This window comes from Denticeps clupeoides, chromosome 3 (assembly GCF_900700375.1).
Source record: "Denticeps clupeoides chromosome 3, fDenClu1.1, whole genome shotgun sequence".
NCBI classification, from domain to species: Eukaryota; Metazoa; Chordata; class Actinopteri; order Clupeiformes; family Denticipitidae; genus Denticeps; species Denticeps clupeoides.
In genome coordinates this window covers 6856432-6884429 of record NC_041709.1, presented here as the reverse complement: position 1 = coordinate 6884429, position 27998 = coordinate 6856432, and the positions used below count along the sequence as shown (strand labels likewise).

Sequence of the window (27998 nt, the reverse complement as noted above, 5' to 3'; positions counted from 1 at the left end):
CCAATGGCTACTGCATTTACTGTAGAAAAAAAAAAAAAAAAAGACTTTATGGATGTACACGAAGATCAGTGCTCGTTCACAAAGGAAGAAAGAAAAAAAAGACAAACACTACTTGCAATAACAATTCAAGCAGCCAAACAGCGTTAAAAAAATCTATGAAATTTCTTTAAAAACAAACAACAAAATAGTGTAGTACTCTCAACACCACTTTAAAAATCGAGTTTTGGAGCAGTGGTAGAACACCAGTAACCATGACAGAGGAGAGAACATTCTGGCAAAAGTCAAAGCAAGTGTCTTCACTGGTACTTGCTGGCTCAGAAAAGCTGAAAGACATCCCTTCAGACAAGGAGCCTTCACATCCAGTCCTGTTCTTTGGGCCTTTATCCTCATTTAACACGCCTGATTCAAGTCTTCTGCTAAGTTCATGAGCTGAATCAGGTGAGGTGGAACAGGAACAACACTAAGTTGACTCGTTCTACTCAAGAAATCAATCTGAAGAAGCCTGCTTTAGACCAGGAGGTTACAGCCGTGTTCCTGGGGATCTACCATCCTCCTGGGTCGAGGTGTGGCCATCACCACCGCTTTATGCTAGGGTTGTTGGGCTGAACCTAGAACCTGGAGGATGGTGGATCACAAGGAACAGGACTGCACACCCATGTTTTAGACTTTTTACAAGTAAACATGAAGCATTCATTGTGTGTGTGTGTACAGCGAGACCCTCTTCATAGTATTAAAAGCTCCCGTGAGACATTCATGTTAAAAAGTACAAAAAACACTCTTATCTTAGCAGCACCTTTAAAACTCAATATACGTTTGCCTCGGTACTTCACTGTGGATGACGCGGCTGTCTTCCATGAGATGCGCTTTCAGTACCTGAGCCAAAACATGAAAGTGCTAAAAGAGAGCGATGGAACCACTGCCATTGCTCACCATACACACACTGGTAGACGGAAATGACTGCAGCTTCTCGGTCATCGCTAGATGCGGAGATAACCTATATTTGAGGCACTCCTGGCCAGCTTTAAACTCTGTAGCGATGGGCCCACAGATTGTAAAAACAGCTGCTTTTAGTGGTGGTTTTAAAACTTCCACTTTTTAACCTGCCTTCTAAGCAACTTGGACATTGCATTCATGAAAAAGCCTGTCACATGACTTTATTAAATAAATCGATCCAATCACACACTATTGTTCCCCACTCCTAACCCAACTGGTCTGGAGAAAACGGTCACATCCTAACCCAACGGCAGCATTGCGTCAACATGAGAAATACTAGGGCGTCATATAGATGTGCACGGTGCTGTTCATGAGTCAAAGCATTTCATGATTGCCTCTCTGTCAAACTTGAAGCTGAGGAAGGATTTGGAGGAAAGGAAATACTCGCAGTCGCCATTCATTGCCTCCGGGTGATTCTGGCCTTGACCATTGGGGAAAAAGTTTTCACATACAGCATCTGTCAAGACAGAAAACACGTGAATGACCTAATGCACAGCACGCATATATTTTATATAATAAAAAAAAACAAAAAAAAACAGGAAATTACATGGACCTACAGTATTCCTTCTAATTGTGTAACAATTTAAATTAGGAATATGATAATACCATATGCCAAAATCAACCAATTTGGCTGATCATCATCAATGTCACCTCTATGGGGCCTTGAATTGTGTAATTTAAATGGATGAATGGATCAGGTCCTTCCAAAATTTCAGAGGCTAGCCTAAAGGCTAATACATATGCAGAAAACAAGCTTTGAAAAATGCTGTAAGCTAATAGAGGACGTAACTTGCAAAGTCGCATTTCAGCAGCAAGCACTGTACTGTGATAGCGAACGTGAAATGATCCCACAGCTTAAACCATTATCAACAAACCTGAATCAAAGTTGTCTTGCAGTCTTCTTGGCTGAAGTCTTTTCTCTTCTTTCTGGAGGGGGAAAAAAGCACACCTCTTGACCTAGTTGGTATTAAGATGCATTATACAAAGTTGTACCAGAACACCATAGCAAAGCGTTGACCACATCTATTAGACACTCAAGTCCATATTGCCCCCTTTTGGTGAGTTTCAAAATGTATTAAACTAATACCTATCTCAAAGGAATTAATTCAAAACGCTGTAGAACAGCAAACCTGCATGGATTTTAAAGTGCAGCTCCAATTTTATTATCTAACTGAAATTAAATATGGAAGAGCAGCAATGTCTAAGTGAGAGAAAAAAGCACTACTACACCACATGCATGTTGCCGAAAGTGGGCTCACCTGCTGGCCATTTGCCTTTTTCTTAATGCTGGGAGAGTCCTGGTGCCTCTTCCCATTGCTTTTTATGCTATGATTCTGCAAAAACCAAGACAAAAGGAATCAACAAATAGAAACCAATTAAAAGCAAAATTACAAAATTGTGAAAACAGCTATTAAACAGACCATAGTATAGTATAGATCTATGTGCAAAAAAATGTGTACATGTGCACATTACCATTAATATTCCAAAATAATAGTACATTTTAATCTTCATTTTGAGCATACACCAACCTTAACTTTTAGGATATCGATAAGATTCTGCCCTGGGGTTTGTCCAAAAGGCTTCGGCTGTTTTTGTCTGGAGCAGATATCTCCTGGTGATGGTTCAGACTGGATCTGAATGCGTCTTGATTTAGACCTAATGAGGAAAATTCAGCAAGTTAAATCAAACGAAGGATTGAGCACCACACATTGTTTCAAGTAATGAGCTGACAGCTCATGATGGATTTATTAGAACATTCACTGTGCATTCCCTTCAGATAACAGTGTTTGATGGACCAAGGTGTGTGTCATTTTAACTGTTGACTCACGCAGATTATGAAAAATTTTTTTTTTTTTTTAAATCCACACACACCATCTTACCGGGCAGGAGGTTTAATTGGAGTGCTGTCACCTGAAGCTAAATCCTCATCACTGTCTGTGGACTCTCCCTTGTGCTTGGCAATCCAATCTCTGAGTGGTCTGTGGGCGGCAGTGACGAGCAGAAGAGGTTATCAAACCGTCTCACCAAATATGACCACAGAGCTCAGAAGAATATGTGAACTATAAATACACAGAAGACAACACTCACCTCACAAATGGAATTGCCATAAAAAACTTGTTGGGAGCGAGTCCAAGTTTGGATTTGGGGGTCATGTCATTCCTGTGACACGGAAGCTTTTCAACAGGGAACCATTCTATGTTCTGAGGGGAAAAAATATATCGAGAGTCTATATATAGAGATGGGCATCTTTAATAATAGATACATAGAAATTAATACATTTGTGTTATAGTTACCCTGATCTCCTTTCTGGTCTTGGGGTTGAACTTTGTATCCTTTGGAACTGCAGGGATTATGTACAATCGTGCCAATTGATCAGTGATCTTCTGCTCAATGTAGGTGTCTTTGCAGATACGATCTCTGATGTCAAAGCCTGTTTCTTCAAGTACCTGTTAGGGCACAGATTAAATATAACATACAGTATTCACTGTATGAGCACTTGCTCAATTGAAAAAATATATTATTCTAATATCATTAACAGTTGGAATTTGATTAAACACTGAGGTTTAACGACACCAAAGGCATGTCATGTATGCAGGCGTATCGGGTGGCAGGGGCAGCTGCACAAAGCAGGAATCCCACACGGAAAAACACAGGATTTTAGTAGGTTTAAAACAAAAAGGGACCTTAATGAGACAATTGACTATTTGTTTCTATACCAAATGTCTCACCTCTCGCACGGCACAATCATGGGGAGCCTCGTCTTCGTTGACTTTGCCTTTAGGAAAACCCCATCCTGACTTGGCCAGATAGCCCTGAACCAATAGAGCCTTTATAAAAAAAATAAATAATAATAATCATAAAAACAGAGAAACAGTAAATGTGTCACAGAAGTGGCCTTAAACAAGTCTGAACAAAGGAGTTAATGCATCTTTTACGTACATTACGGAAAACAATGCAAAAGAGTCCCAATACTCACATTGTCCAGCGTTTCGTCCAGAATGATTGCACCATATGTGGGGACACCCATCTTATACTCCTTCCACTGCTCTAAAACCTTCTGCACATCCTCTCCTTGCGGCAGCAGAAACGGACAATGGCTAAAAAGTACGGGATCGTTAAGGAGGTACTAATCTTAAAAAATGAAACCCCAACCACGGCGTGAAACGTGATGGTAACCGTACATGTGCATGAGGTTATGTTAAAGGATATCAGCTTTGGCGAAGTCCCTTATCCCACACTGAGGTAGTCCTGGTGAATTCTGCATGCAGAAGTCCAGGTAAAACCAGTGGGCGAGCTCAATCTGAAAGCAAACTCTGATGGCATTGTCTCTTTCTTCACTTGGGATATGAAGGATGAAGCGGCTGGAAGAAAGGCAGAAAAATCATCACCAAACGTACACAAGTCGGCATAACTTTTTTTTTCCCCCCCTCCACGACGCGCATCAACAATTTGCGGCTATCGATGTGAATTTAGAATTTAAAACGAAACTGGCGGCTACAAAAGCTAAAAAAAATGTTGTAATAAAAATATAATGCAACATCCGATCAACAGAACGTCTGACTGAATAAACGAAGCAGCTAGAAGTTAGCATGGCAGCTAGCCGGAAGCATCGACTAGCGTCTACGTGCCAGAGATGCTAGAAGCGCTTCAGAATTAGAATTATTATTATTATTATTAACACATTGCGCACAATATCGGGTTTTGCAAAATGACGTGAACTCGCCTTTCCACCTTATTTGCAAACTACCTGCAAAGGTCGTCCAATACGCCGTTGGGAATCTCCCCTCTTTTTGTCTCCATGTTAGGGATAAAAACATCACGAAGCTCCCGAATTTGTTTTAAGAAAACGTGAACGGCGCAGAGCTACTACGTTCGCCGCAGGTCGCGTCGGTAACGCGGGTGCGGGGTGGGGAGGCGGGGAAGCGAGCCGGACGGCCGCATCCGAAACTACGCAGGCGGCTAGCTGGCGTTAGCCGCGCCGCTAAAAATACTGCGCGCCGCCATCACCGCGCCGACTCGCCGAGTTGAAGCCGGGGGAGGCGCGACCAGGGCGACGGGCCTCGCCGGGGGATCTCGCACAGGGGCGGGCTTCCGCCGGGGGAGGGGGGAACGGCTCCGGCCAAACAAAGGAGCGCGGCGGCGGCGGCGGCGGCGGTCGCCACGTCTCAAGCCAATCGGACGCCGGCGTTTCGTTTCGGTTCGGCCGGGAGAGCCTCTGTATCTTATCCCTTATCCAGAGCGACTTACAATCAGTAGTTACAGGGACAAACTCTGTATCTTTTCCCTTATCCAGAGCGACTTACAATCAGTAGTTACAGGGACAGTCCCCCCTGGAGCAACTTAGGGTTAAGTGTCTTGCTCAGGGACACGATGGTAGTAAGCGGGATTCGAACCTGGGTCTTCTGGTTCACAAGCGCGTGTGTTACCCACTAGGCTACTACCACCCTACCAATGTGTCGGTGTCGGTACCGACGCCGGGAACAGGGCGGCTACTTTACACACTCTCCACAAATTCTAGACGGAGGGAGACAGTTTTGTGCTAGTGAGGTTTTCACTGCGGCGCGGCCCGTACTGAGGTACCGAAACAGAGGACAGCACAGAATTGGAACGAATTCAACGTCTTCCCTGCGGCACTGTCTAAAAGTGGTTTATCAAAAACAAAGTAATTATGTTCAGGAAATATCAATGTTGGACAGGGTTCTTTTGTTAAGGCAACAACAATTTACGACATTTATCAGACGCCCATGTCTTACAATCAGTATTTACAGGGACAATTACAGTGTCTCGCTCAGGGACACAATGGTAGTACCTGGGTCTTCTGGTTACCCACTAGGTGAATGTATCAGACACCCTTATCCGGAGCGTCTCACGATCAGTAGTTACAGTGACAGTCCCCCTGGAGACACTCAGGGTTAAGTGTCTTGCTCAGGGACACACTGTTGGAATGTGGGGTTTGTGACATTGTGGACGTCTGGTGTAACGTCTAGCATCCTCAATACCAAGCTGATGCCAAAAAGGCAGAGAAGGGATTTCTTGTACTGATCCTTTTATTTTTCTGGCAATCACCAGTGGTGGCGTTCGGGGTGTCGCTAAAGTTACGTACCACGATATCACCGCAGGCCTGGCTTTACTCCGTGCATGACAGCAATGGCATCCCAGCTGCACGATAACACCCACAAACCAGCTCTGTTTATCGGCGGAATCTCTGTACGCTGCCGTCACGCGCCATTCTGCTGTCACCGGCCTGTCTGGGTCACACTGGAGTGCACTAATGCTGATCCGAGTTGACGCAGAGCGATGCCCCTGTTCGTCCCCAAGCTTCTCTCTAAATGTTCAAAGAGTGATTAGATTGTTAAGTGGGACCAGAATGACCAGACCAGAGTGTGTGTGTGTTTGTGTGATTGCATGAGAATAAAACGGAAAGCCTTTTATTGTCAGTATACACATGTATATGACAATGAGATTAAAAGCAGCTCCTTCGGTGCAGAAATACATCTATACAAATGCAGTATGATAAGTAATTACAAGTGAAGTGTCAGCGTTATATATAATGAGTGTGGTTTTAGAGAAAGTGAAAGTGAAGTGATTGTGATACAGCACAGCACATGGTGACACAACCAAATGTGTCCTCTGCTTTTAACCATCACCCTTGGTGAGCAGTGTGTAGGGACGGTGCTTTGCTCAGTGGCACCTTGGCGGATCGGGATTCGAACCTGCAACCTACTGATTACAACCCTCTCGCTAGAACACCACTGCCCCCAATATACAGCGTATACTTTATATAGCGTGTTGTTGCACATTTGTTTCACATTGTTGAGGCAAGAAAGAAAAAAAAACAACAACACACACCTACACACCTGACCTTTGAACTCTTAGCCTTTCCATTCTCGTCACCTGCAAATATTTTACGTTGAGACTTGAACAACGTTGCAACCCGTGACCAATATAATCGCTCTGGACAAATGTAAAAATCGGAAGTGATGAAATGACCTAGTTTTGGTACTTTCCCAAAAAAAGGCCCGCCGTGGGTCCTGCAGTACACTCGGGCGGCCTTGTGGCGCGCCTGGCGCGGCGAGGACGGGCGTGGCAGCGCGCTGACGCCTCTGACGCGACACACGCCGTTTCGGCCGAACCCGAGAGAGGCGCACGGCCTTCGGCGTCGCGCTGCATGAGCTCCGTTGCGTAAGAGTCGCGGCGAAATTGTACCAGGACCATGGCGCAGGGGCTGAAGGAGCGTCTGGACAGGTTCCTCCACGAGAAGAACCTCGTCGCGGACGTTCTGGCGAAGATCGAGGCGCGGACCGGAGTGAACAGGTCGTACGTCGCGCTGGGTGAGTGGAGCGCCGCGACGTTCCGCGGTCGACAGCGGCGCGACATTCAGGCCGCTCTTCTGTGTTTCAGCCGCCGTGGGCTTCCTGGCGATCTACCTGGTGATCGGGTACGGAGCCTCGCTCCTCTGTAACCTCATCGGATTCGTCTACCCGGCATACGTGTCGTGAGTTCACCCTTTATTTACCGCTACGTCGAAATGCTGCTTTGTTTAAATGGAAAGAAAAAAAAAAAAGGAGAAAAAAAAGGAAAAAAAAAAAAAAAACGAGCCGCTCACGCCGCAGGGTGTTACGTCACCCTGCGCCATCACCACGGAAACCGCCGTGCGTCCTTACGTCGTAGCGCGTGAAACTACACGGAGCAGAACGGGAACGTCACTCGTCACATTCGTTCACGCACTGTCATTAGAATATGTTTTCATTCGATAGAATTTACACGACACCCGCAAATGAAATGGACGATTTTGCTCGGACGTAAATCTGTATGTAATTACGGGCAGAAAGAGAGCACGGGGGCGCACGCAACTCTGGAAAAAATTAAGAGACCAAAAAAAAAAAAAAGTATAAAATTCCCCTCAGTTCTCTATTGATGCCTTCTTTGTATTCTTCAGTAAAGGACTAAGAACGTCTGAAAATTGCGGTTGTCGGAAAATCAGTCCAAAACACAAACATCAGTGCTAAACTAACTAAAGATGCTTATGCAATTAAAAAAAAAGTTCAAAAGTTAAAAAAACTAAGAACAAAAGAATATCAGACTAAAACAAAACATGCAGCAATTTGAATTAAACAAGGGGTTGAATAAAACAGAGAACATTTTCAAAAAAGTTTAGAAAGGACTGCATAAGAAACCACATAAAACACTGCATAAGAGCAGCGTACAAGAACCGCGTCACCCTGGGTTAAAAGCCAGGGTGTAAAATTGAGTTTCTGAATGAGACACAGTGATTGACGGATTATTAAACAATATATTAACCAAACTGTTATGTCAGGAAGTGTTCAATCGTTAAAACAGGGCGAAAGCGGAGGCTCCTTTCCTGCGATTGGGTGGAAGAAGCTGACGGTGTTTCAACAGATAATGGGTTTCGAATGGCTGCTATAGAAATAAAAAAGCCTCGTGTGTAACCTGACGTACCGCTGGTTTCTGGAACACTACAGCCATTCATGCGACGCGTCAGATGATAACGTGGAGCGCTGCGGTTTATTCTGTTATGGCTCGGTCCTGCTGTTTATTTTAATGCCTCTGTACACCAGTGCATCACATAGAGAAAACTCGGACACGCCCTGAGCCCACTGCACGGGCGCGCCTTGTGTGCTCACCATTTTCAAACGTGACCCATTCTCTGTTGATGGAAGACTAATGGAGATACTTTCGCAACCGTTAAAGTAGGCCACTTTTAAAACGGGAAACCACAAAAGAATTCACATGACTCGTGGTTTTGCTGTCCAGCCCCATTTAGTTATTTCCACGTGTTGTGGCGCAATAACTGCCACCCTGGACCACCATTTTGCTCATTAAACTGTGTTAAACCGTGAGTCTGGCCTTCAGAATTAATGTACAATTTTCTCATCTTTTTTTTTCTTTTCTTCAGAAAAGCATTGCCCTATGTTGCTAACGTCTTTGTCAATTCTAGGATCAAAGCCATTGAAAGTCCGGCCAAAGATGATGACACACTGTGGCTGATATACTGGGTGGTTTACGGTGTGTTCAGCGTGGCTGAGTTCTTCGCTGACATTTTCCTGTCATGGTTCCCATTCTACTACATACTGAAGGTAAACTGAAGTACAGACGGCTAAATAACACACTCATTTCACTCACCAAGCTCTTTTTTTTTTTTTTTTTTTTTCAGGCTGCCTTCCTGTTGTGGTGCATGGCCCCCACTTCCTCCAATGGCTCCGTCCTGATTTACACGCGCATCATTCGCCCCTTCTTTCTGAAAAACGAGGCCAAGATTGACAGTGTAGTGAAGGACATCAAGGACAAGGCCTCTGAGGCCACAGACAAATTCAAGGAGGAGGGTGAGCATACTTAAAATGCAAAAGACGTTTTGGGCATGATCTTACATGGTATTTACACGAAAATTGTCCCCAGCACAAAGTTGCTGCTTTGAAGGTCATTGTTGGGACACAGATAGTAAATTCTGGTTTTGTTTTTTTTAGAGACAAGGCTATTTTAATGTCATCAACAATAATGTTGCTCATTTCTTTGAAAAAATCTGGAATAACTGGTACCTCTTTTCTTTTACAGCCAAGAAAGCCACAGCAAACATTATATTTGAGGAGAAGAAGAGCTCGTAAGACAATGCCAGGACAGCCCATATCAACAGGTTTTTTGTCAAGGGTGTGGCTGCCACCTAAATTAATGTTGCCTTGAATTTTTTTTTCAGTTCATAAAGGAACTGGAGAGAAGCTTGTGGTCTTTTGTCCTGCTCACTTTTTGCTCTGTAAAAGTAGCAACCGAGATATTGTATGTACGAGTTGTGAAAAGACTGTCACTAGCAGTTTTCTGAACCTTTAAATTGTATCGTATTGGCTAGACAGCAGTTTTTTGTGCATCTGCTATGCTTCAAATACCTAAATAAAAGCCATAAATTAACTGGATCCCTCCCACTGTTTTGTATTGAGTAACACTTTGCTAACGGCCCGTTTTCAACGGCAACTGTGAACTGGCCCTGGGTGTGAGAGTGTGTTCACCCTGTAACTGGATAGGAGAGTTTAAAGAAAAATTCAGCAGTTATTCTGCATAGTGCACATGTGTGTTCACATTCTTCAGTGAAAACAAGATAAGAGAATCCTTTTACACAGCACAAGGACAAATACTCCAAGGTGGGACCCAAAAATTTACAAAACCAGCAGAACCTATATTCTGGACGAAAGATTCAAACTGAAAATGTAGAGTACACACCACAAACAGCAAATAAAAATGGTCAATGGTTAGACCCCATGTAGGATAAGAAATTTGACACACTTTAAGTTTGAAACCTGCTGTATGTAGTTCATGTGAATGTCAAAAGGTGGTGCAGTAACATGCAGCAGTAACATGCAGACAAAGGCTGGAGTGGATATTTACATCTATGTATTTAAAGATCAGTCCGGGAGCAAGAGCAGATTATAATTGGGTCCGTTTTGTTTAATTAGAATTATTTAAGGAAACGATGAAAAGGGAATTGAGGTAAACAACTCCAGATTTCAAGTGAGAACAGTGATTCGATTTTAATGACTTTATAAACAATTATATAAAACAATTATTCTTTAAAAAAAAAAAAAATCCATGCATTTTCAGTGTAAATTCTGTTTGAAATAGAGGAAATCTATATACACACATCAATGTGTACTGTAACAGCATTAGAGTTGCTTGGACCACCAGAAAAACACTTGGGCTGCATAGAAGATTTTATATTATTGCCTACAATTATTTATATATATAAAACGAAAAACAAAATGGAGGAAAAGGTCCTTAAAATGTTCTAGTTTATTTGAGATCATGTAAGTGCCTCTATCTATGATAGACCCTTACACTGATTTTTCTTTGTCTTTTAAAAAAAAAATTTTTTTTAGATGATGCTTTAAAATGTGAGCGCTCTCATCGACTCACTGACATATATTCACAACTGAGAATTAAATCAAAAGCAACTAGACACGAAAACAAAATCCCCTTAGAGGAAAACACAACCGGAATAATTTCCCCCAAGTTACATTCTAAATAGAATCATTACGAGTAACTGTCATAAGAAAAAAAAAAAAAAGAATAAAAATTCAAACGACTGACAAAGCCTGAGTTGATGGGGAAAAGGTAGTCAAAAATATTATAACAATAACAAAAAAAGCCTGAGAGGAGAAAGCCCATTTGATTTTTTACTTTTATACAATAATTTACAGTAGTACAATTTGAGTGAAAAAAGGGGCATTTTTCACAAAAAAAAAAAAAGTAAAAATCCGGGTTATTTTACAGCGGAGTCAGAAATTAAATAGTTCAAGCATGATGTAATAGGGACAAGAAGAATAATCATCGGCAAGTGGTCACAGGAAACACTGTAAACGAGGTACCTCGGAAGTTGCCCATAAGGTCTTCTGAACAAGACCCTTACCCACATGAAGCATGACCATATTAAACCACTAGTTGTCAACACTTAAATAAGCCGCAAACCACATAAAAAGATGACCAGTCAATGCCAGGCTCCAGTGTTGGTGCTTGGGACGTGGGCAGCACTCAGGGTTTATGTCCAAGAAGGGGGAAAGGGGGGTGGGGGATACAAGGTTAGCCTAGGGAAAGGAAAGAAAGATTTGCAGCTGGCCCATGGCACAGTGCAGCATTTAAATATAAAAATATGTGATTTATCTGAGCCTCCTCTTCCCAAAGTCCATTACTCCAGGGAAAATACAAAGTCACCTGTTCGAGAGAGGAGACCACACTGACTAACGGAGAGGCAGTGTGTACTACAGCGTTTTTGACAGTCCCATAAGGCATTTCCTGTGTGCGGGATGTGTCTATGGCTAGGTGAATCGACTCAGATTCAACAGACGCCGTTACGTCTTCCGGCTGCTCCAGACCTGCTCCGGCGTGCTCTTGTGGTCAGAAGAGTATTCAAATGGCGAGCGGTGCCCTAAAGGCGAGCGCGACTCGTACGGGGAACGCTGGTCACGTGGGGACCGGGGCCCACTTCCAGACGCCCGCTGGTCCATCTGCCAGTCTGAATGGTAGCGGTAGTCGCGGGATGCCTTGTGGTGGCTGCTGTAGTCCGACCCCGACCGGTGCTCAGAGCGGTGCTCCGGAAGGGATCGGTGGTCAGAATGAGAGCGCTCCTTCGTGCCACTGTCCACCCGGTGGTCTCGACTGGACCGGTGGTCATCTATCTTCCTGTGCTTGCTGTCGCTGTAGTATCTGTTGGAGAACAAAGTGGGGTGAGATCCTGAGGGACTTCATGGAACTTCAAAATTCATGTGATAATGGCACCTCACAATGCCACCACAGAGCAGGACCTTGTCTCAACACATGTCAGATGATTTACTGATGAAAGGCATTTGCTTTATAAAAGGCACTGAAAACCGGGTCAGCAGGAACTGAGGTAGATAAACAAAGTTAAAATACTGGAACAATGTCCCAATATTTCATCTGAGGAAGACAGTGTTAATAAGGGTGGTAGTAGCCTAGTGGGTAAGACACTCGCCTATGAACCAGAAGACCCAGGTTCAAATCCCACTGTGTCACTGAGCGAGACATTTAACTGAGTATCTTCCAGAGGGACTGTCCCTGTAACTCGGGATTGCAAGTTGCTCTGGAAAAAGAGTCTGATAAATGCCATAAATATAATAAAGAATTACTGACCAAGTGACAGGTTTGTGAAATGAAACTGTTGACTTCATATTACCAAAATGAATAAAAAAACAAAAAAAAAAACCCTCAATACTCATAATCAATATTTTCAATCCACACATGCCAGAGAGAATCCCATCTGAAGACTCAAATGTATGAACTGTGAATTTACCTGCTGTCCTGCCTCTCTGGTCTGTAGTGATCTCGGTGGTCTTTGCCGTTGCTAAAATTCGAGTAGGGCCTCTTGCGCGAGTCACTGCTCTTCCTGTAGGACTCGCTGGTGTGGCGATCTTTGCTGTGCTCATGGTATCGTGAAGAAGAGTGGTGTCTGTCCGAGCTGTAGCTGTCCCTGCTGCTCTCATCATGATGAGAGTCTTTTAAACGCTCAATATCTAAGTGGAGACATGAGGCACAGATATATATGTTTTCCACATGAAGATTCATATAAGATTCACTATATTGGAAAATGAGAGAAAAGGGAGCATACCTGTGTTTTTAAAGCTTTGAGTATTTATAGTGCTAGTGTTCTGATCTGCTGCCTGAGAGGAAAAGAGTATTGTCTGAATCATGCTTATTACAGACATTCACTGTCAAGGAAATGAATGAAAATAGGATTTTACCTGAGCATTTTCCTGTCTTTTCTTGATAGCATGCTTATATAGCTTATGCAACTTCCTTGCATCAAATTCAGTAAATTTTGACACGAATATCCAGAGGTTTCTGATGGAAAAACAAATAGGTGGCATAATAATACATTATGCATACATTATTAGAATGATTACTGGCCACTGTCTACATGCTTGTATGACTTACTTCCTCCATTGTTTTATCTGCTCGGGGTTGGTGTACTCCTTCAGACACTCTGTGATATGATCGCCGATCTTGATGAGGCACTGGCGGGTGTGTTCCAGTTGCTCACGTTCTGACAAGCCCTTCTCTGGCCGGTCCAGCTGCTTCAGGGCCGCCTTCACTGGTCGCATACGCTCTTTACACTGATGCATAAGACATTTTTTGGCTTTAAAAAAAACGATTGTCTGTATGTGATTGGTTTAGTGGCCTAAAATTGTGGTAAATTCACTCAAACATTCCTCCTGTTAAGACTATTATAATTCAAGAGCCAATAATTCTGGCCGAATCCTTCATTGAAGTATAGACCATTGCATACCACACTGAAGGTCTTCTGGTCCAGTTCCTCAGACTCCTCAGAAATAGGGACACACTCCCCACCTGCGGTGATGTGCACTGGGATGTCTGCCTTTTTCACTTTCTCACGAGGTTCAGCCTTCACCTCATTCATCTACGATACCAACATATCAGAGTAAGACTGTGGACACTTGTCATCAGATTTCTAAAATGTATTGAAAGGGGTAGAATCTGAGTGTAGCAAAACAATAAAACCATAAGAAACACCTTGTCGCCGGTTGTGTCCTCCACTCTGTGAACAGGCTCCACAGGTTTGTTATCCTTCTTCTCTTTAGGTTCCTTCCTCTCCTTAGAGTCCCGAGCCTCCTCTTTCTTCTCCTTCTTGACTTCCCTCTCCTTAGTGTCCTTCTCCTCTGGCTCTTTGGGAGAAAGTGCTTCTGGCTCAGCCTCCTCTTCTTCCTCCTTAACTGTGCGTTCAGCACGACGATTCCTAGCAGGGGGCTTCACTGGAGCCAATTCCTTTGGAAGGAAACAAGGTTCAATATCACAGCTCAATGTAAGACAATAACCTTCCTTAATATACAACCAGCACAAAAAACATTTTATTACTAAAATAACTAAATTTGACAATTATGGGTGCTATCACATATAAACACAAATCGTAGTAGCAGACTGTAGGGACAGGGAGGTTCCGATGGACTCCTGCTGCTGCACTCACCTTTTCATCCTCCTCTTCCTCCTCCTCCTCCTCTTCTTCTTCTTCTTTGTCCTCCTCAGGATCAGAACTCTTGTCAGAGGGAGGGGCAGAGGACATACTGTTCACAGCCTCCTCCAACTTAACAGGCTTTGCATTCTTGTTCTTCTTGCCCCTGGGCTTCCTCTTCCGAGAGTTTGTCTATGGAATCATGGCAACGTAAAAAAACAAAAAACCAAAACGAAACAAAAATCAAAACACATTGTTTTGCCCATAGTCACTCACTGTGCCTGCTTGTCTCTGGGCCTCTTTCTTGGCCAGGTCTTTGCTCAGTAATTTAATGAGGTAGTCAGCACGTGTCTGCAGCTGTTTGGCCTGGGGCTTCTTGTCAGGGTCATCAGGCAAAAGCTGGTTTAGAAAAACAATAACAACTGTATTTAAATGAAATACATATTGGAATTCCATTCAGATACTGTACACACACTAGTAAAGGCACAACTGAAAAGTAAACAAAGACTGGTTTGGCCACTAATATGTTACAAACTGTCGAAATAAGCTTTAAAAAAAAAAAAAAAAAAAATGATTGTTGATTTTTAGTCTAAGAAAGCTGCCTGTGTGTACCTTGTGGGTCAAGTTGAGATCTGGATCCATTTTGATCATTTCCCAGCTGCCATAGCCATACTCATAGATCCCAATCAGCAAGCTAGAATCATCCTCTCGTCCCCACTCAATGTCAAAGTGTGCTGCCTTAGAGTGACATGGGATTGAATACCTATAGGGATTTAACAATTTGAAAACAAAACAGTTAAAACGTTCCTGTCTCGCAATACCAACTAAATATACTGTAAAGATTGCCGCAGATATTGCAAAACAAATTAATATTGTAAAGACCTCTTCCTGTCTTCAGGGTCAGCAGGAATGGCTCTATGAAGGGGGGCCAGCTCCTCTTCATGAGAAATAACCAGCTTAGCATTGACCTGGACACCTGAGATCCTAAAGGTGGGTCCCTTCACTTTCCCACGTCTGCCACCTGATGACAGAAATCTGGATTTTAGAGTCAATCCTGCAAGCATAAGCAACCACAGTGACAATGGTGCAACTCTCTAATACAATGGTTACCTGAAGTCTTCTCTGGGCCACATGGGTTTTCCCTTAGTGTTCTCAGGCAGCCATTGTGCACAGTCTCTGCAAGCCGCTTTAGGTCCTGCTCAGACTTATCTACAAGTTCTGCATCCCGGGCTATTGCATCTAATCTGAAGACACAATTTATATTGATATTAAGGACACATAATATATGATTGAAAATATATGTTTCACTTCATTTTAATCAAGTGGGGAGCTCCTTACCTTTCCAGAGGTCCACCAAACTTTTTGTAGCTCTTGATGAATCTGTGGGAATGGATTACAATAAGTAAATCATTACCTGATATAAATACAATCCTCAAAAAAAGGAAACACAAAAATAAGACATTGTAGATCCGAATGAATTAAATATTCTTATTAAACACTTTATTCTTCACATAGTTGTATGCTCTGACAACAAAAATCTCACATCAATGGAAATCAAATTTATCAACCCATGGACATACATTTACATTTACAGCATTTATCAGACGCCCTTATCCAGAGCCCTTATCCAGACATCTGAATTTGTCTCACTCCAGTTTAATGTAGAAAAATAGACTGATCCAACTTTGTTGTAATGTCCTTAAAACAAGTCAAAACGATTCTCAGTAGTGTGTGTGTGGCCTGCAGATGCCTGTATGACCTCCCTACAATGCTTGGACATGCTCCTGATGAGGTGGTGGATGGTCTCCTGAGATATCCCCTCCATTTACATTTATCAGACACCCTTATCCAGAGCGAACGTCAATCAGTAGTTAGAGGGACAGTCACCCTGGAGACACTCAGGATTAAGCGTCTTGCTTAGTTCAAGTTAAAATTTATATATAAAAGACCTTTGAAGTTGCTCAAATTGCTGTACACAAAGAGAGACAAATAAAATAAGTAAAACAAACACAATAAAAAAGTAAAACCAACATCTCAGATTTAAAAGCCAAGGAGAAAAATTGTGTTTTAAGAGAGTTCTTAAAAGCAGTAATGCCTGTGGTTAAAGGGCAAACCTGAGAGCACGTGGAGGAGAAAGAGATCAGACAGACTAGGCAAGGTTATGAAAGACATAAAAAAAAATTCTATCTGATAATGAACCAGTAGCCAATGAACCGTTAAAAGCTGTACAGCAGCATTTTGGACCAGCTGAAATTGATCAAGTGATCTCTGGTTGAGCCCAACATAAAGTGCGTTGCGATAGTCCAGACGAGTGAGAGAAAAGTGGCTTAACTCTGGACAGTTGTCTCAAGCTGGTTTTAACCACTGAGCTGATCTGTGCATCAAATGACAATTTGCTGTCCAGTCTGACACCTACATTTTGCCACTGTATGTGTAACGAATCTTCAGAATACGCATTATTTTAATGGCAAATAGATTTTAATGTTGTCGGCATAGAAATGGAACTCATTAGCGATTGGCGATTCACTTGGTGTTCTCTGGTAAATGCCAAACGTGCTGCACAGTCTTGGGCTGTAAGCAGAACCCCCACCTGTGGACGTCGGGCCCTCATACCACCCTCATGGAGTCTATTTCTGACTGAGCAGACACATGCACATTTGTGGACTGCTGGAGGTCATTTTGGCAGAACTCCTCCAGTTCCTCCTTGTACAAAGGTGGAGGTAGCGGTCCTGAGTCTGGGTTGTTACCCTCCTACACTTCTCCTGATGCAAACCTTCTCGCCACAGCTCACACTGATGTGCCATCCTGAATGAGCCTCACTACCTGAGCCACTTGTGTGGGTTGTAGACTCAGTCTCATGCTACTACTAAAGCGAAAGCCTCTGCATAAAATAAAAAACGGAAAAAAAAAAAAAAAACTGCTTTTTTGGGGATATATTGCTAATTACCTATAATTTCCTGTTGTCTATTCAATTTTCACAACAGTATGTGAAATTGAATATCAGTCAGCGTTGCCTCCTAAGCGGAGAGTTTGATTTCACAGAAGTGTGACATTGTGTTTAAGTGTTCCCTTCATTTTTTTTGAGCAGTGTATATGCAGACACAGTGGGAATGAATACCTTCGAATTTCTGCATCAGTAAAGCCCTTGATATTCTCCCGAGGGATGGTCCGGGGTCGTCCACGCTTCTTGGGCCTCTTGCGGTCTGACGTTGAATCACTGTCTGATCCAGAGTACCGTCTGTTTCTGCTGCGTCGGCCCTCGTTGCCATTAAAGCTGATCTACAACACCAAAGCAGTGGCAATGAAACATTTATTTGGTACAAAGTACATTTGTGGATATGTTGCAATATTCAGCAGGACACTTAGCTAGCACTAATTCCAAGCACATATAGAAGAGCCTGGATTAATGATCTGTACACAGATAAGGAAAAATGCATAACCCCTAATAAACAATGTGTATGTAAAAAAAAAATAATAATAATTTTTTTTTAATTTTTTTTAATTATATATATATACACACACACACACACACACTAAACAAGCCTCACCTGTTTGGCACAGTTCCTCATGCGGGGAAGCCTGTAGATCTCCTCAAACTCCTTCTGCCGCTCCTCTTCTTCCATGCGCCTTCGCTGCTCCTCTGGGATGATGTCATCCCAGTTCTTTATATTACGATCTGGGTCCATGTCCATCTCCTCATCCTCCATCATTGAGAAGTTTGCCACCTGCAAGATTAAAGTTTTTTTAAAGTTTATTATTATTCCTCTTTTTAGCATTAGCCGAGCAACTAATCTCCATTTATTTACTTAGAATAAATGTATATACCTTAAACTGTGAAAGAAGCTCTTCCCCTACAGTGGAAGGTCCGGGATCATTTTCTCGAGTCTCCGCCCTCTTCAAGATCTCATCAATATCCATTTCCTGCCATACACACACACAGACACATTTAAGTACAATGCTCACAGCCCTCAGAGAAATGGCCAGGGCACTCATTCAGCAGACATTTTTATCAAAATGTAGAACTATTCTACCAGATATGTTATGGGTATTTAACCTGTGGTTCCTGCTCCTCCCCCTCTGGCTCCTTGAAGAGCTCCTCAGCACCAAATTTAAGGATGGCAGACAGCTCCTCCTTGTTGAAAGGCGTAGAACTACAGGTGACAGATGGCCAGTCAGTATAAACATGTTAAACAAGATACACAAGACTTTAAATATAACAAAGACTAACATATTTGACCCATCTTTGTGTAATTGAATGATTAAAGTCTGAGTTGCACTATTGAGTAGTTTTATATAGCACTGTCATCTTCAGCAAGGGTAGAAGGAGAACAACCCTGACCTAGAAGGAGCAGCGCCTGTGTGGAGGACTGTTTTTCCTGTGGTGTCCATTCTCTGGATGACCAGGTGGTCCAGCACCATCTTTTTCTTTGCTCGCTCAATGATCTCCTCCTCTACTGATCCCTTTGTTACTAGGCGGTAGATGTTCACCTATTAATAACAAGATATCAATAAAAGGTACGTAAGATTAGGAAAATAAAACTAAAAAAAGGAAACATAGTCCTCTAATGCACACAAGTGCTAGTGCTAACTAATATTAGAAAGTGATTACCTAAACCAGAAGACAGCAGATGTCAGAAATTGCAGTGATTTACCTGTCTTTTCTGTCCAATTCTGTGGGCTCTGGCCTGGGCCTGCAGGTCATTTTGGGGATTCCAGTCTGAATCAAAGATAACTACAGTGTCTGCAGAGGCCAGGTTGATTCCCAGACCACCAGCTCTCGTAGATAGCAAGAAGCAGAAATCCTGAAAGTTAAGATTGATTAGTCAACTTAAATGATAAATGTTTTTAAACATTAACAAATCTAATGGTGCACAGCACACAACAATAATCACATTACCTCTGACCCCTCTGCATTAAAATGATCCAGCGCCTGCTTCCTCATCTCACCCTTAATTGAGCCATCCAGTCTCTGTACAGAAAACAATACATCAACAATATGTATGTATGTATGAGATATCTATAGATCACACAATTTCAATATGTCGTTATTACATATGTCTCAGAGGCAACACGATGCCAGTCAGCAACAAGATCTTAGGAACCGACCTGAAAGAGGAACTGCCGGCTCTTCAGGTACTCAGCCAGGATGTCCAGCATCCGGACCATCTGAGAGAAGATTAGAACACGGTGGCCACGCTCCTTCAGTCGAACCAGCAGCTTATCCAGCAGCACTAGTTTCCCACTGCTGCGGATTAAGTGCTAGACATGGCCAAAGACAGAAATGTTTGAGATCTTAAGAAAATATCATCAAATTAATAAGTATATCTCAACATAGAAGTATTGCTACTCAGGCACTATGTGCAAGGTCCATGCTGGTACCTGCAATGCCTCTTGTTTGTTGTAGAACTCATTGTCTTCTGGTGGTTTGATGAGGTAGCAGTGGTTGCAGCACTTCTTCAGCTCCATCATGATGTTGAGGAAGCCGGAGGTACTGCCCTTCATGCCTTTACTCAGGGCTTTATAGTTCCTGGTCAGAATCCACCTGTGAGTAAGATTCAAGGGGGAACACACTTATGTAACACGTTAAACATCACAAGGGACCAACAGTCATTTTACTGAAATTGTGTAGTAATGGGTAGAATATAAATGTATTACTCTTACTTGTAGTACTGTTTCTGTATGGCACTCATTTCAACCCTGAGGATCTGCTCCACCTTGGCAGGCAGTGACTTCTCCACATCCTTCTTCACACGCCGCAGGAGGAAAGGTTCCAGTTCTTTATGAAGACTGGTGTACCCAGAGTCCCGCCCCTTCCCATGCTCCTCATCAAAAAGCTCCCACGAGTGAAACCTAATGGCCAAATAAAGGCAAAGGTGAGTCTTACAGAAGATTTATCAGTGCCTTTGTAAATGTTTGGAAGAGATACCATACTTCTCAGGCATGATGAAGTGCAACAGGGACCAGAGCTCTTTCAGGGAGTTTTGCAAGGGCGTCCCTGTTATAAGCAGCCTGTGGTTGGAGCGGAACTCCATCATGGTCTTATATAAAAGCGAGTCATCATTCTTTAGGCGGTGAGCCTCGTCCACACCAATGAAAGCCCAGCTAACGCTCCCCAGGAATGTCTAAAGGAAAATGTTTAAAATTTTTCACCTGAGATGTGAAAATAGATTTATTAAAATAAAAACATAGGTGTACATAAAAATAAGCATACCTTATCTTTCAGTAAAATTTCATAAGTAGTGAGCAAGATGTTGAACTTCAATCGCTTGTTCTGTACGTGCATCCACTCATGTGTCCGAATCTATAAGATGCATTATGAGAAATTAAAGTTAATTAAATAAAAAGCCATAACGAATGTTGTTGCAGCCTATCAAATGTGCAGCGCACTCTATGGGAAGGAAAATATTTAAATATGAAGCGAACTGATCTCGTACCATGGTCCTACTGCTGATGTCACCAAGGTAAACGACAACATTCATCTGGGGTGCCCACAGCTGAATCTCTCTTTGCCAGGATGTGAGGGTGGAGAGCGGAACCACCAGAAGGAAGGGACCATAGAGCTGGTGCTCATGGAACAAGTGGTTAAGGAAGGAGATGGTTTGGATAGTCTTTCCCAACCCCATCTCATCTGCCAGAATGCAGCTGTTCCCCCTGAAGAGAGCAACAGGAGGGATCACTTCATACACAACTTGTATAAAGGTCTTTACAAACAAGACAGCAGGATATGAGGGGTGTAATACAAGAATTTGGTAAGAGAAATTCTGTGAAAATTTTCAGAACACTAATTTTTAATGCTGTGTCTAAGCTGTGAACAAAAGACTCAGTAGTGTTCAATTAGCTGTGAAGTCTTAACTTACTTGCACCAAGAATGAGCCATCCAGTTTAAACTGTGGAGTTGATAATCTCTGAGCTCAAGTCCATCACCACCAATGTAAGAAGGCTGTTTCTTCATTTGTACAAACCTCGGCCTCTGTTTCAAAACCTTCCAGGGCGAAAAAGCAAATGAACATACATAGTCAGACACTCCTCCTTGTTTAAAGCAAATAAGGTCACAATTGAATTGAATTATACAGTACCTTGCAGTCTCTAATGGGAATGGTTTTACTCTGGTTTCGGCACATATAATCATCAATGCACTTCTGGAACTTTCTGGCTATGAGCGCGCCGTCCTCCCAGCTGCACTCAGAGTAGGGCAGCCCCTGCCATTTGCACAGGTAGTCTGGATAACCTGCTGCTGACTTCTGGTTCGAATGTCCTGAAATCAATTAATTAATTTAATTAATAAAACTCAAATTAAACTGAATTTTATTCAATTTACAGAAAAGTGAGCAAAGCATCTAATTACAAACTCACCAATTATTCTCTCAACCAGCTGATATTGAGAATGCAAGTCATCCATGAGCTCTTTTTGACAGTTGAAGTACTCAATATCCTCTGGGGAAGATGTTTTAAGCCTATGACAAAAGAATAAATCAATTAGCTATGCTGCAAAAAAACCCAGGGTAAAATTAGGTAAAAATTAATGAAACGATGCCTGACCATTTTTTTCTGTCTTGCTCCTTCTTCATGAAGTTATCTAGTTTTTTCATGCCTTTAACATTCTGTATCTTTAGAGTCTCCTCGGTCTCCCAGGTGTTGTGAATGTGGGACCAGCCCTTCCATTTGATCAGGTACTGCTGGTCTCCCGGCTGCTTATTGGGGTTGAAGTTTCCATTGGGGTCACCATCTGCCTCCACGGCATACACGGTGGTAATAGCTCCAGTCACTAGAAGAAATAATGTGAGTTCAGGGCAATTTACACATTAGTAAAAAAAAATTTCCCCCCAAAACAGATATTCAATCGCTATTCATCATTTTAAGGGAAAACAATTAAATGTGATATATGTTCCTTATTGCTACTTCTCAGTATATGTATATACCTATAATACACACAAGCACATCTTTTAACTATGGACTTAATAAATCTGAATAATTTATATGCATTTACATTTACAGCATTTATCAGACGCCCTTATCCAGAGCGACTTACAATCAGTAGTTACAGGGACAGTCCCCTCCTGGAGCAACTTAGGGTTAAGTGTCTTGCTCAGGGACACAATGGTAGTAAGCGGGATTTGAACCCGGGTCTTCTGGTTCATAGGCGAGTGTGTTACCCACTAGGCTACTACCACCCATATATGCCTTTGACACAAATTTCCAATGCTCACCTCCTTTCCTCCCTATTCTTATATCCATAACGCGCTCCAGAGTTTCAAACTCATCCTCTTCTTGTTGGGGGACATCCTCTCCTGCCACTTCCACCAGGTCATCTGAGTCAGTCTTCAGTTCTTCATCCTCTTTGTAGCTAACGTTTACTGTGGCCTGCCGTCGTGGCCCTGCCAATGCCTTCTTATAGTCCTCCTCATCCGATGATGACCCAGATTGTTTCTTTCTCTGGACTTTACTTTTTTTGCCATTTCTTGCATTAGTCCTAAGAACAGAGGCAAGCATTATTTTCAGTTTATTAAGTTTCCAATAGAGTGGTAATACCAGGCATATCTATTCAGTTATGGAACAGTAGCTTTTTAATAGCAGAATTTATTGACAATTTAACTCACTTGCTGGGAGGTTTTCGACTCTTGACTTTGTGACTGGGCTCATAGTCTGATATAGATTCATCACTGTTTTCTTCTTCAGCAGATGAATCAGAGCCAGAATCGCTTCCTGAACCTGATCCTGAACTTGACCCAGACCCTGAGTCAGAGTCAGATGCTGAACCAGACCTGAAAATATAGAGGGCAATGCTTTTATCTAAAGAAAACCTCTGAAGTTACATAACTAATTCACCTGTCACAGTCCAGTTTTTCTAGTAGTAACCACAACATTCAACAAAGATTTCAATAGTCCAGGCCTATTACCCTAATCCATGCCTCATCCAATCAAATCTGTTGTGTCTAAAATCTGTCTTATCTCAGTAGAAAACATAATATATGATGGCATAAATAATTCTGTAAAACATAACAGCAACCAGGGCCCATGGAAACCCCTCTCAGATAATACTGAATGCTAACTGAATTCTCAGTTGGGAGCCTTACCCTTTGCCTTTTCTTTTTCTTGAAGAATCATCAGAGTCATCACTGCTAGAGTCATCCTTTGAAGTATAAAATAAAATAAAAAAAAGATTCAACACTAACAATAGTGGCCTGGTCAAAAGCACATGTTAATATACAACGTCACCTAGACAAACTGAACACTTATTCCACTAGTTTTGGTAAGGATGTGAAATCTTAATTTGTGGTGTTTTTTCATAATGTTACCTCATCTGAACCACTGTTTGAAGAGCTCTGCTGCTGCTGCTGCAGCTGCTGTTTCCTGAGCATTGCTGACCTCTGCACTGCCAGGATACTGGGATTGGACTTCCAAAACTACACAATGAAGGAAAGTGTCCAATGAAAGGTCAAATAATACAAAACAGAACCAATTAAGTAATAAGTACATAACTTTCTTACCTCAGCTCCATCAATCTTTGAAGGCTTGCTGTCATGTTGGTTTTTCTTTGATTTTTCTGAGTCAGAATCTGACTGGCTACCAGAATCTGATCCACTTCCTGAGTCGCTGCTACCAGACTGGCTGCTGCTGGAGCTGCTGCTGCTGGAGCTGGAGCCTGACCCTGATCTCGATTCATCGTCTGAATTACTACAGGAAAAAAAAAAAATTCAAGAAGATTTGTACCAATTAGTATGGGAAAAACAAAACAAAACAAACAAAAATGTAATATGACTGTCAGATGTAATATGACTGTGTTTCAGCCCCAAAAGTTCAAATATTATTTCAATAACCGCTAATTTCATTATCTGTCAAACAGTTTCATTTGCATTTACCAGATGCAGTCAATAGATACAGGCACAGTGCCCCTTGGAGTCTTCTAGTTCATAGGCAAGTGTGTAACACACTAGGCTACTAAGACCTTACTACCCAATTCAAATCAAACTTCTCATACCAGGTTGCATTAGAACTTTTTTTACCTTGATCCTCCACTGCTGTTGCTCACACTTTCATCTTCACTGCGTTCATCCATGTTGCAGTTTCCAAAAAAAGAAGAGCGCTGTACCTTCTGAAAGGCCTGATATCGTATTCTTGTAAAATGACAGTCCGATCACCTAGGAAGCGGTCATAATTAATTGACACAGGATGGATAAATCTCACTGTGAAGAAGTATATACACAACTAAATCTCCAAAAGTAAAATACAGAAACTTTTGAATAATTGACTCGCCTTATTGTAAGAAGTATTTCAAAATTGAAAGTCTCAATAAAAAGCAGAATCCCGTTTTTATGGCTAATTAGAATAGCAGCCTGTTCATTATGACAATACATGGTTAAGAAACCCTCTAACACAACAGCGATTTTAAAACTTGTGTACTACATTAATGACAGACAAATCCACCACACTGAAATTAAAACTTTGCTCAATTAAGCAATAGTAAATTCATTATTAAAAAGTGAGAACTTGACAGCTAAATGTACGATCGAATGAAAGGGCATCAACCTCGATGCCCTTTCATTCGATTTTCTTTTCAAAACAACGTCTAATTCCGCAAAATATGGCCAAAGCCTAGCACTAAGGCCTGGTACTAGCACTACGGCGGACTCGTGTGGACAATGGCCCCGCGCTCCGACGCCGGAGTCGGGGGCACCGCCGCGCTCCGACTCGGAGGTGGTGCTCAATACGCAAACGGCAAGCGAAACGGGGAGGAAAATGCCTGCGTGCCCAGCTCATGGACTAAAACGTCCGAATGAAAGAAAAACTTTAATACTCGTTGCGCGCCCACGGGCTTCCGAAGTATCACCGACGAGGGCGATTCGCGCTATATTTCAAATGTGCAGAAGCTACAGCGAAGGACCGCGATCGTGCCTACCGCCTTGTGTCGGAAAAGTTCCTAGCCTGCCTGCTACACGGCGGAGGTCCGGCTGCTAGCGGCGACTGCTCGCGGGAAGCGTGTTTGCTAGCTGGCGCGCTAAGTGCTAGCCACCTAGCAAGCATTTAAATCTCAAAACTTACGGAGAGCGCACGGAACGAAACGCTGCGCGACGACCCACGAAGCGAGCTCGCCCCCGACCAGTGGGGGAACAATAGCCGCAATGGCCGGCCGGAAAGCGCGAATGTGGTAAATACGCCATCGCATGCGTGAGCTTCTCGGACAAGTTCAAGCCAGGCAGGTCACTTGGAGGGAGCGTTAGCGGCAAAGTACAGCAGCCCGAGTAACATGCGCGGCTAGCTAGCCGTTCTGCCACACAAGATGGTCGGACGTCCAGAAAGTTCACGTGTGAAAAAAAAAAAAAAAAAAATCACACTTCTTCCACCGCCGGAGTGCTCGACACTACCGCCAAACGTTTACTCGCCCAGGCTGTCAATTCTCACCGAGCCAGACACTTGTGCTAAGCGGCTAGCGCCGAGCCTAGAGTTGTTTTCATCCGTCGGCGGCTAGCACTTGGCTTCCCGAAAGGCGCGGACACAAGTTGTCTTTTGAAGAGAACACGAGAACTACAAAACACACACCTGACACTATTTCGTGACTCGCAGCATGGTCGGACTTTATATTTACTTTTCTTTTTTTGGGGAGCGGCCAAACTCCAGTGCGCGGCCGGTCGGACTCGGCGGCCGCCGCTCGGCTCCTTTTTTTTTCTTATTTTCTCGGGCGCTAGCAGCTAACAGCGGCTGGCTGGCTAGCTAGCTCACTGTCCGGGAGAGCAGCCCGAGCAGTCCCGCTCGATTTCAAGTCAAACGTCCTTGGCGTTAGTATTCCAGAGGGAGCGCGAAACCCGGGTGTCTGCTTTAATTCCCGCGTGGCATGAGAGGTTCTCCAGCCCAAATGGCGCCACAGACTGTAGACATTCTCAGCTGTGGTTCCTTCTACAGCCGGCCTCCGCCATGACGCCTTCGACGAGCTCGCACACTCAAGCGGCGTCGAGAGTGGAAACCCCGGGCTGTGACGTCAGGGCGGCGTTTTGTAACCCCCCCCCCTCGTATCTATACAAATTGTTAAAACAAATGTAAAAACACAGAACGCATGATTTGGGAAACGAAACGTACATTGCTTGTGAGCGCATAGTTTTTTGTTTGTCGTTTACCTATATCCCCTCTTTATTATCTATAATACTAAAAGTTTCATGGTCAGTGATTTGCAGGTTACAGTAGACCACTATTCCTGAAATGCAATATTATTAAATCAAAGAACAATTCTCTTCATTTGAGTCGAATTGCGTTTTCTGTAGCATGATGCAACAAAAATAATAAAATTATAATAAAAATACTTAAAATGATAAAGTATCCGTATCTAGAAATATGTTTTAAGCATTCACAATGGACATCTGTGTTAATACGAAATGCTAATACGTATGCTAATACGAAAAAAGCACCTTTTAAAGTATTGTAATGTTGAACAATGTGAAACTTTTAACAATATGATAATTATTAGAATAAAATAAGTAATGTAATGAAAATGGGTTACCAAGTCATAACAACTCATAACTCTGAGCCATAATGTCATTGGCCTCCTTGCACTATTGTCATTCATATGGGTCACATGACTTGACCTAGATTTCTCTAGCTTTCCTTTGACCGTTTGAAACAGCTTTGCAACTCTGCTTGCTGGCAACTGTTGTCTATTATCCTAAATTGTTTATATGCATGATATTCTTCAGTATTTACCTATGGGTAAATCATCCATAATCATGCCAAAGATATAAGTATATGTAAAAATAAAAAATGATATATATATATATATATATATATACACACACACACACTTAAACAACACAATGTAACTCCAACTCACACAAAGTGAAAATCTATTTCACATTCTGTTGTGCAAATGAAATAGATAACAGGTGGAAATTATAGGCAATAACCAAGATATCCCCAATAAAGGTGTGGTTCTGCAGGTTGTGACCACAGACCACTTCTCAGTTCCTATGCTTTCTGGCTTATGTTTTGGTCACTTTTGAATGCTGACAGTGCTTTCACTTTAGGGGTAGCATGAGACGGAGTCTACAACCCACACAATGCGAGCTGTGGCAAGAAGGTTTGCGGTGTCTGTCAGCGTAGTGTCCAGAGCATGAAGGTGCTACCAAAAGACAGGCCAGTACATCAGGAGACGTGGAGGAGGCCGTAGTAGGACAACATACCAGCAGCAGGGCCGCTACTTCCGCCTTTGTGCAAGGAGGAACAGGAGGAGCACTGCCAGAGCCGGCAAAATGACCTCCAGCAGGCCACAAATGTGCATGTGTCTGCTCAAACAGTCAGAAACAGACTGCCTGACTGCCATTAGGTACTGAGATGAGATCCTCAGACCCCTTGTGAGACCATTTCCTGGTGCAGTTGGCCCTGGGTTCCTCTTAATGCAATACAATGCTAGACCTCATGTGGCTTGAGTGTATCAGCAGTTCCAGCAAGACGAAGGCAATGATGCTATGGACTGGCTCGCCTGTTCCACAGACCTGAATCCACTTGAGCACATCTGGGACATCATGTCTTACTC

General features: G+C 42.8%; 3 protein-coding genes across 5 annotated transcripts; 1 reads left to right on the top strand and 2 right to left on the bottom strand.

Moving 5' to 3' along the window:
• Positions 1 to 45: 45 nt before the first annotated feature.
• dcp2 (decapping mRNA 2) lies at positions 46 to 5176 on the bottom strand. The gene is made up of 11 exons (XM_028973574.1): positions 4742 to 5176; positions 4204 to 4355; positions 3971 to 4098; positions 3723 to 3821; positions 3288 to 3440; positions 3082 to 3194; positions 2874 to 2972; positions 2523 to 2649; positions 2253 to 2327; positions 1869 to 1920; positions 46 to 1450 (listed from the first exon to the last, which is right to left on the bottom strand). The coding sequence occupies exons 1-11, from the start codon at positions 4792 to 4794 to the stop codon at positions 1302 to 1304; spliced, it is 1200 nt and encodes a 399-aa protein (XP_028829407.1). The 5' UTR covers positions 4795 to 5176; the 3' UTR covers positions 46 to 1301.
• A 1876-nt stretch (positions 5177 to 7052) lies between these two features.
• Positions 7053 to 9920, top strand: reep5 (receptor accessory protein 5). The gene is made up of 5 exons (XM_028972570.1): positions 7053 to 7325; positions 7396 to 7489; positions 8954 to 9092; positions 9170 to 9338; positions 9568 to 9920. Exons 1-5 carry the CDS (start codon positions 7208 to 7210, stop codon positions 9615 to 9617), a joined length of 570 nt encoding a protein of 189 aa, XP_028828403.1. The 5' UTR covers positions 7053 to 7207; the 3' UTR covers positions 9618 to 9920.
• A 684-nt stretch (positions 9921 to 10604) lies between these two features.
• On the bottom strand, positions 10605 to 26426 carry chd1 (chromodomain helicase DNA binding protein 1). 3 transcript variants are annotated; one of them, XM_028972567.1, is made up of 37 exons: positions 26018 to 26426; positions 24484 to 24618; positions 23968 to 24154; positions 23776 to 23883; positions 23554 to 23609; positions 23077 to 23241; positions 22687 to 22949; positions 22019 to 22244; positions 21833 to 21933; positions 21556 to 21734; positions 21337 to 21461; positions 20914 to 21130; positions 20691 to 20780; positions 20411 to 20601; positions 20141 to 20329; positions 19859 to 20021; positions 19586 to 19738; positions 19377 to 19448; positions 19132 to 19281; positions 18819 to 18967; positions 18534 to 18630; positions 18305 to 18400; positions 18028 to 18204; positions 17598 to 17758; positions 15818 to 15859; positions 15590 to 15723; positions 15362 to 15500; positions 15092 to 15242; positions 14756 to 14878; positions 14495 to 14671; positions 14044 to 14295; positions 13799 to 13930; positions 13447 to 13625; positions 13254 to 13353; positions 13121 to 13172; positions 12806 to 13025; positions 10605 to 12201 (listed from the first exon to the last, which is right to left on the bottom strand). In XM_028972567.1, the coding sequence occupies exons 2-37, from the start codon at positions 24534 to 24536 to the stop codon at positions 11847 to 11849; spliced, it is 5424 nt and encodes a 1807-aa protein (XP_028828400.1). In that variant the 5' UTR covers positions 24537 to 24618; positions 26018 to 26426; the 3' UTR covers positions 10605 to 11846. The 3 variants fall into 3 exon arrangements, with proteins under 3 accessions (XP_028828400.1, XP_028828401.1, XP_028828402.1); XM_028972568.1 differs by having other exon boundaries at positions 26064 to 26426; XM_028972569.1 differs by lacking the exon at positions 26018 to 26426 and adding an exon at positions 25880 to 25897.
• Positions 26427 to 27998: the final 1572 nt, after the last annotated feature.